This window comes from Centruroides sculpturatus, unplaced genomic scaffold (assembly GCF_000671375.1).
Source record: "Centruroides sculpturatus isolate CEXI.00-Female unplaced genomic scaffold, Cexi_2.0 scaffold1606, whole genome shotgun sequence".
NCBI lineage: Eukaryota > Metazoa > Arthropoda > Arachnida > Scorpiones > Buthidae > Centruroides > Centruroides sculpturatus.
This window is the reverse complement of record NW_019385762.1, coordinates 186-9,258: the sequence shown is the minus strand read 5'-3', so window position 1 is coordinate 9,258 and position 9,073 is coordinate 186. Positions and strand designations below refer to the sequence as shown.

Genomic DNA, 9,073 nt, shown 5'->3' with positions numbered 1-9,073 from the left:
GAACGTGCGTCCCCACTGTTTGCTTTCTTGGTACAAGTCGAGATACGTAGACTGTCATGGCGGCTGATCGCCGATTCCAGCAAAGAAAAGAAAGCAAACAGTGGGGACGCACGTTCTAACCTAACCTAACCTAACCTAATAAATTATCATAAATATTACCATTTATATTATTAGAATAGGTTAGGTTAGAACGTGCGTCCCCACTGTTTGCTTTTGTTTGCTGGAATCAGCGCCGGCGCTGCCGCGGCGCAGCAGCCGCCGCCGTTCGCTCGCGTCGTCACGTGACACGTCGTCTCCAAAGCGGTCCGGTTTCGAGGCTAAAATAGGAAGAGCCGCCATGATGGTCTACGACCCTGGACATTAACCAATTTAAGGTAGCAATAACATAATTAAATGCCTAAATAACAAATTAAAGCGCGGAAACAATAAATAAAATATGCAAATACTGTATAATGAAATGAAAATTGTATTTACCGGTCTCACGCCGTCGATTTTTGCATGTTAAACACGGGCGCCAGATTCATCACACATCTGTCATTTCCGTGCTTCGCGATAAGTTCCTTTTTTACTCCAATCGTCCATACTACAACGATTCTCTTAGACTTCACTGCTTCCACACTCTTCTTGTATGTCTAGATTAATAGGTTGGGGTTACTTATATAACTAAAAATATCAAAAATAAACAGAAAAATGTACCGAAAACTCGGAAACGTAACGCAAAACACTCTATCGCAGCCAGAACGAGAGACGATTCGGGCGCACAACAGATGGCGTTTACACTTCAAACACATTTTTTACTGCGCGTGCAGTCAAACGTAGAAGCATAGTTCGAACTCCGAATCCAATTTCTTTCGAATTTAGCGTTCAAAGTTGTTGTTCCAAGGACTCGTAATTTTTTAAATTATCATTCTTTTTGAAAAATTCCAACTATTGAGATAACGAAAGAGTAATAAAACAAAGCTGGCAACGTTGTTGCCGACATTTCCGGCAAACATTATTTGTTTCATCCCTAATAATTACTACCGTTGCCTTCAAGTCTTCAGATTTACTGGTAAAATGAAGGTCATTCGACTATTTTTAAAATATTATTTCCCTTTTCATCAGCATGTAAAGGATGTTTAGGTCTAATCTCGATAAAAATTGCGATTGATAACACAGAAAAATATTTATCTCAAAAGAATTTCACAAAAACATATTTTTTATATATTTTTTTTTTACCCCGGAACTAGAGTCGGAGTTGGGAAATATCAATTTCTGAAAACTGTTCTTTCGGTTATCGCGCTAGTTTTATATCCCAGGGTTTTGAACCAACTTTGATCAAAAACCCTGGGAGGGTCGGATGCAAGCTTTCTCGACTTGAAAAGTTCTATATATTTCTGTGTGTTTCGCGAATATTGTTTAAATTTCTCTGGGAAACTGCCGTGTCGTCCACCCATCCTCAAGGCGTGTTAAAGGCTATTAGCCCGACCGAGCTCGTTCTGGCGCAGCGTTGTCTGGTCACGAGTCTGGTCAAATGGCAATTTCACGTGCCATATGATATAGTTAGTCACCGAGTTCCCCTCTTAGCATCGGCCATGTTTCACTACCGGCGATTTAATCACCGTTATCGAACAGTCGCCGGTAACGCCAGTGACGTAATATTTAGATATTCGGTGATTTTCGTAACTACGGCAGGGAACCGACCGTAAAAACATTACCCGTAACTAAGTTACAAAAATTGACATAATTGCACAAAACAGGTCGTCGAGAGCCGCTATATGGACAGGCGTGGAGCGAACCGATTTAGCTTTTTGTTTTTCGAACAATGAAATACTAAGGAAATCCGCGGTTTGCCGAAGACACTTCCCTCGGAATACAGTTTTCCCGGTGGAAAACTCGGCCCAAAAATTAATTAACGGCCCCGTAAATGACGGCCTTTTACCCAAAACTCCCGGTCTTCTCCTTCCGAGATTCCCGCCAATTTTCGTAAGTCGGTCAAAAGTTTCCACCACCTTTTCCGAAACGGTAAGAACTTTCTGGAAAAAACCCGGCGGAAAAATTACCGTGATTCGGAAACCGTCGTTCACACCGGAAACTAAATTACGGAGTTTGGCCGAAAACTCCGAATTGCGGCTGTGTTATCTTAAGGGTTTCTTTTCGGAAGACAGAGAAAGGAAAAGGTGGAATCTGAATTTTGCCGGTAGGAAACGTCTTTCGTCCCAAACTAAAGGGAGCGCTCGACTGCGATAAGCCGAAAAGAGAAGGGAGCCAGGCTTTACTTAAATTGTCCAACGTCACCTTTACAGGAATGAAGCTGTGCAAAGCTCTGGGATTCACCTCGGCCTTTAAGAAGTTCGGTTCGAAAATATTCGATGCGCCTTTTCCCGGATGCGAAAAGTACCAGAGGTGGAGCGACCAGTACCTAGCCTGCATGGCTCGAGTTTACACCGTCTCCATCTACCATCCAGCCGGAACCTGCAAGATGGGAAATCTCTCCGATCCCACCGCCGTGCTGGACCCCCAACTCAGGTGAGGTCGAGTCTCCGTCAAAGCCGGTCGCTATTTATAAACGTCCGACCACTACATGCCGGAAAAAGGTTAATTCTTTACGTATTGATCCATTTCTTTGACTTACTTTCTTCGTTACTAAAAATATAGGAAAATTTTTTAAAAATGTTTTCTGGCGTCACAATTAGTCTGGTAGTCGCACCAAACGAGCCAAACGAGCTTGGTGTGCAAGCTGTGGTTGTCTTTGGTGGAGGGTGGTGATAATGGTTTGTATTACGGTGGGGAATTTTTCCGATGTGCGTAGAAGAGCGTTAGTATAGATTTCGAGTCTGTACATATTATGGCATTTTGTCAATGACGTCCGATTGCATATCTGTCCGCGGCAAAGATCTTCTTTCTTTTCTTCGATGGTGTTTATATGGAGATTTTAGCTCAATGTAGGCTCTTTCTCCGAGTAGACTTGTGTATATGTATGATCGCTAGGCGACCGATTANTACAGATATGAATATTACGCGTACTTCTATAATTGGAAAATTTAAACTGAATACAAAAAGACTGGTTATCTGTGAGTTGTTTAATTTTGAAGATAAATTAAGTTTATAAAAATACTAGTAATTTAAGAAATTTAAATATATTATCATCTGTATCTAAATACAAGACTTCATAATGGCCATCCTTGCTATCACGTTGCTTACCATTATATATTATATTCCAAAAAAAATGTTCTCCGTCTGTCTGGAAAATTTTAGCTTTGTAATTACAGACAAATATCTATAATTAATCCATTGTATCGCAATTTAACGTTCTTGGCTCCTTTACCATAGAGCTTTAATTTTTTGTAAAGGCTCTGGTATTCGTCGAACAATCGACGTTAATGAATATATTTCAACCTTTTAAATGACTAGTATTTTTATAAACTTAATTTATCTTCAAAATTAAACAACTCGCAGATAACCAGTCTTTTTGTATTCGGTTTAAATTTTCCAATTTTAGAAGCAAGCTTAATATTTATTCTGTGAGCCAACTTCTATCGCCAGAGTGAGGAGAGCTTTTCCCCCGTATCTAATGCGTTTGTTTTTATGTAGGAGAATTTAATTGGTTGTTTTTTGCATACGTTTTGGGCTAATATTTGCAATGGACTGCCTGTAACTAAAAGCCATACGAAGAACAATTTTCTATTGCGGTCTAAATTACAACGGCCAATGTGGAAAGATTTTTCCGATTTTTCTTTACTTCCGTTCGGCATTTTGGACGACTTAAGCTTAGTTCGTTGTAAAATGCGGTTTTTAATTTAAACTTGTTAGAAAAATCCAAGACCAAAAATAGTAAACGCTTCGTAGATCGCTGGAAAGAATTGCCAGCTTATCGGTAAAAGTTCGATTTCCTTTCTTCCTCGGTTACATACTGTATTGTAAAATCGATCGTCGTTTCTTTCGAGCCCACCGGTGGCCGAAAGGTTAAAGTGTTTGTTTGCGTACCGCATCGCGATGTCTGGACTGTCTTCCGGGATGCAGGATGCCTCCCGGAAGGAATTACTATGGGAAACTGGCTCCTGTTTAATTATTACGCATTATCATGGTGAAGAAACCCCGAAAAATGCCTCGTGGATGGCTCGTTGGCCGGCCAACTACAGGTCTTCGACGGTTTTCGCCACTCGGATGTTGGTGGGCCGAGGAATGGTTTAAATAGCCGATCGCCTTATTCTATCGATCGGATCAACTCGTTCTTTCCGACGACCGTTCTCGCGGATCTAAGTAAAGAGGTACCAACAGTACCCGATACTCTGTATCGGGGTATACAGGGGTGGCCGACCTGTGGCAAGTAAGGAGAAATCGCCTGGCACGTGACGTATTGTACTATTTCGATTTATTGTGTGATTTTCAATCATCCTTTCGGCTTATTACCCGAACGCCGTTTTTTTTTTTTTCAATCGGCTTTTTTACGTTTATTCTAATTAAAGCATATTTGTTTAATTTCTTTAAATATCGTTATTCGAAGTCTAAAATTTTGGCACGCGTAAACATCTTTAAAGCTAAGTAGGCTTACTATATGGCACGCGGGCTCAAAAAGTTTGGCCATCCTGCCGTAGGCTATATAGCTTATACGGTGGACGAAGAAAAAATCGGGTACGTTCGCTTTCTAAGCCAGTTTGCAAATTTTCAGGATTTGTAATGCCTCAGGGAACGGTGAGGAACGGATCGCGCTGTAGCACCGCCAAGGCGTTCTTACTTCCCGCCAGAAACAGGAGTAATTTACATATCGTCACCTCGGCTTTCGTCACCAAGGTAATAATCAAATACGAAAATACAGAAAGACGATGGATAATTATAGATAGTGGTGTTCGATCAGGTACTTTTCGACAGTAGGAAGAGAGCCAGAGCGGTGCAAGTGGATCATCACGGCATGAATCACGTGATACTAGCCGAAAACGAGATCATCCTGTCCGCCGGAGCCATTAACACACCTCAACTGCTGATGCTGTCGGGTATCGGACCCCGTCGTGACCTGGATCGCCTAAAAGTAAAATTGTCTTTTCGATATTATCGCCGGGTTGAAAAGGAAATTTCCTGAAAGTAACCCCTAATCTTGGGTTTTCTTCCGAAAATAACGATCTACTCCCGCCATTGCAGATTCCCGTTTTGGCCGATCTGCCGGTGGGATACAACTTACAGGACCACATCGGAGCATCGGGCATCCACTTTACCATCGACGCTCCGTATTCGGTAGTCAGAACCAGAATTATGGAAAAGGATCATCTCAACGAATTCCTCAAACAACGCAAAGGTGAGTCCCGGAAAAAAATCTTTCTTTTATCGGAACTCTTTACCGCTACAAACGACGAATTTCCTCTCCCTCTTCTTTTTCTTGGCAAACGCAATGGAGATTGGGACCGATCGTTCCTCCTCCTTTTACTTTTTGCCCTCCACGACGAAATTTGCTCCGTAAAATGGTATTTTTCAAACACTAAACTAGTAATTTGCACGCTCAATCCGCGTAACAGTCGAGGCTCCTTATTTCCGCAGGACTTAAGTCGAGAGCCGATCCGTACTTTAATTATACGTCTTAAGTCGAACTTTTTAAAGTTCGATTGCTGCGCGGAACAAAGAAGGAGCATTTGTTAAACCCGTTCTGTTATTCGCCGTCGAACATCGTCTGCGCTTTTATTTATTTTTTGGAAAAGTTAACTTTATCGCGAATCCCCACGTCGGGAGGTCCCAAGAATCAGCACGAATGAGGCTACTTTTCGTCCGCCGGCAAATCCAATTTCTGCACTAGACACCGGCAGCCAAAAAGGGATCGACGTCTCGCTTTTCGGACCGGTGCCAAAAATGGTTTTGCGTACGGAGTCATTTCTCACGCGCACGGAACTTGTAGCCGCTTGTCCGCGCTGCGCGTGGCTTTTCCCTTTTTGTTCGAATTGGTTTGAGAACGTAACGGTGATACTCGAAAACCATTTTCCGCAGGTATGCTGACCATGCTGGGCGGAGTCGAAGGTTTGGCATTCGTCGACACTCCTTACGCCAACAAATCGGCAGATTGGCCCGACATCGAAATCCACTTCGTGTCCAGCAGCCCTTCTTCCGACGGAGGTCTGACCATTAAGAGGGTGATGGGCCTTAACGAAAAGGTAGGTACGCGCCGTCTCGCTCCCCACGGTGCTTCGCTCGGTCGTTTTAAATAACGTAAATACATTTTACATTCGAAAATGAAGACAGGAAAATAAAAGTGAAATCTCCGTCTTTCCCTTAGCTAATAACGTATTTGTCGCCGGTTAGGATAGCTTAGCCCTAATTTTCCCACCGTTTCGGCCGTTCGAACGTTCGAAAACGAATAAAATCTGCCCGTGGCGAAAGTCAGTTTACGTTGTCTTCCCGCTTATTCCCGCCGTTCACACTTCGGAGTGGATGCCGGATGAAGGCCAAAGTTAGCCGAAGCCTTCTTTGGTTTCCAGGAATCGTTCGATTTATACAGATGATTTATCGTCATCGGAAAAGTTCTCGTCCGTGACCCTTATAAACAGGAAATGTCGACCCGGATTAAAAATTACAGCGCGATTAAGATGGCGACGTTTTGACGACTTTACGTCGAGAAAGCCTTCGTTCCGTCAGCAGTTTTTATATGTTTATATATTTTTATAATTATTTTCATTAATTTATAACGCTTATTAAATAATTAGTCTATTGGACGATAAAAACACTCGCATCAAGCGGTAGCGCGAAACTATATGTAGTGTAACCGCCGATTTTCGTCATTTTGTCGACACGCTCGCCCCGGCCATAGTTTTAAGGCGGTTCGAGAAACGTTTATAGGTTTTTTAGATTTACGTCTCCAGCGATATCGCCAACTTCTACGCGGCTAGATGGTCGATGCTGACTGGGCCACGGAAATCTGTCGAAAACCACGGCATCGACCAGTTTGCGCCGAGCTCGATAGCGAAAAAAGGAAGGCGTACGAGCGTAAAAGTCTTTAAGGAGTTAGCGGGTGCCTGGGAAAAAACAAAGTAGATCCTGCCGGCGCTCTAGGCAAAGAGGTCTTTTCAACAAAGTTCTCTTCGCAGGTGTGGAAGAAGTTTTACTTGCCTTATTTGTACAGAGAGAGTTTTTCGGCTTTTCCCATTCTGCTACGACCCAAGAGCAGAGGATTTGTTAAATTGAAATCGACCAATCCTTACGATCCTCCCGTCATCGATCCTAAATATCTGTCTCATCCGGACGATCTCAAAGTCATCATCGAAGGTAAAGTAACTTCTTTCTTTAATTGATTTCGTGTTCGTCGTCGGCCGAAACGCAAAGTTTAGCTGGTCTCCATCCTCCCTTTCCGCTTTCCACTATCGGAAAGACAGAGGAGAGAATGGGGAAAGCGATTTTTCGTTCATATAACGAAATGAAAAACTTTTTTCAGCTTTAATGATTACTGAAACAAGATAAACTTTAAGAGGTAACAAAATTTAGAGAATAATTATAAAAACACATTAATATAGGAACTTTACTTTAAACAAAGAATGAAGCTTCGAACAGCGATGAAAGTTCTTACTGGTGCGATCCCTACAAGCGTCTAGCCCCCGACAAAACATTAGTTTTAAATTATGACACCACGGCGCCAGTGGTGTGAACTGGATTTGTGTCGGTTTCGATTTCGGTTGGCGGTGACAAAATATTTTGCTAATATACAGTGGGTTGTCCGTCGTATAAAATGGAATGCGGCTAGTTTAATTTGAAATATAATCATAAGCAAAGCTTAAACAGATATATTAAAGCCGGCAACGATAAACATATAAAATTATTTAAATGTAATTTGTGTTCGGGTAAATAGCACAAATATAAAATATTATCACACTTCGGCGAGATACGATATTACATATTTATATAAAAACTATTTTCCGGGAAGCTAATGAATAATGTTAAATGTATATTTGAATTGTAAACTTGTGTAATTTATATTTGGAATTTGATGGTATTAAAATTATCTGTACCGTACAGTATTTATTATTCGAATTTTACTATTCGGATCCGGCGAAAAGACTGACGTTGAGTATGAAAAAACTCGTTCGTTGATAAGTAGAGTAATACTCCGAGTTACGTAATACGCGACTTAGGTAAAGGTCTACTGTCCGCATTACTTACGTAACTCGGGGTATAATTAAAAATTTAACTTATTTTCATTTTTAACTAATACAAATTACAATTAAAACATTCGTAATTTGTAACAATGACCTTAATCTGACACAAATCTAGTTCCCGCCATTGGCGCTGTTGGCCTTAGCGGCATAGTTTAGAACTAATGTTGGCTCGTGCTAGACTCTTGTATGAGCATCTGCCATCAATAACTTAGTAGTGTCGACTTACTTCCGTTTTCTTCTTCGTTTACATGTTAATTAAACATGTTACCTCTATTATAAAAAGTGTTACGGAGCTTTCCGTTCTGGCATTGTAATACGAGGAAGCTCGCTATAGTAATTGTTAAATGCACGATTCTTTACAGTTAACGCACGCTATAAAAAATTAACACAGCTAGCGGAAAAGTCGTTCTGCCATCTAGTGAGAGAAAATAAAATAAATTCATACATTGCCTGACATTAAGCGGAAAGTGTTGACGTCATTAGAGAATGTGCCGAATGGTTTAACTGAAGCAACGTCACGAGTGACGTTCCTCTTAAGTCGTTTCTTCCCATAAACAGACTAGAGAAATTAAAAAAATATTTTTAAAAAACCGCTTTTTATTCGCATAAATGCGCTAAACAATAAACAATACAGTACTTCTTTTGTTTCATCTTTCAGTGTTCTTCGTATTACGGGACCAAACATAAAGGCGTGGAGCGTTGATGGGAAACCAATTTTGCAGGGAGGTTTCTTTATTGGGGGATTGATGTTATTAAATTTTGGTGGTTAAAAGTCGAAGGGTGGGGAGCTAATGGGAGTCGTGTTTGTCTCTGGTAGGTTGGGACTTAATGACGATTTTACTGGTTATTAGCATTTACAATTTTTATTTTATAAAATTCGTCCCTACCCTCAAAATTAAGCTTTTTGCCATATTATAACAGTAAAAAATATATAAAGTTTTTAAAATAAAATATGATAACAGATG

General features: G+C 41.0%; 2 protein-coding genes across 3 annotated transcripts in view; both read left to right on the top strand.

Annotated features, from left to right (window-relative positions):
* LOC111641869 (glucose dehydrogenase [FAD, quinone]-like) overlaps positions 1–2,632 on the top strand; it is a 19,209-nt gene extending 16,577 nt beyond the window's left edge. For both annotated transcript variants that reach the window (XM_023388120.1, XM_023388121.1), the window contains one exon: positions 2,286–2,632. In XM_023388120.1, coding sequence (XP_023243888.1) covers positions 2,286–2,512 — 227 coding nt within the window. In that variant the 3' untranslated portion in view covers positions 2,513–2,632. The remainder of the gene's footprint in view (positions 1–2,285) is intronic.
* Positions 2,633–4,524: 1,892 nt separating this feature from the next.
* On the top strand, positions 4,525–7,229 carry LOC111641868 (glucose dehydrogenase [FAD, quinone]-like; the record flags this gene model as incomplete). The annotated part of the gene is made up of 5 exons (XM_023388119.1): positions 4,525–4,773; positions 4,838–5,008; positions 5,119–5,272; positions 5,953–6,116; positions 7,047–7,229. Coding segments are annotated over exons 1-5 (786 nt in total), but the record flags the coding sequence as incomplete, so codon positions are not given.
* Positions 7,230–9,073: the final 1,844 nt, after the last annotated feature.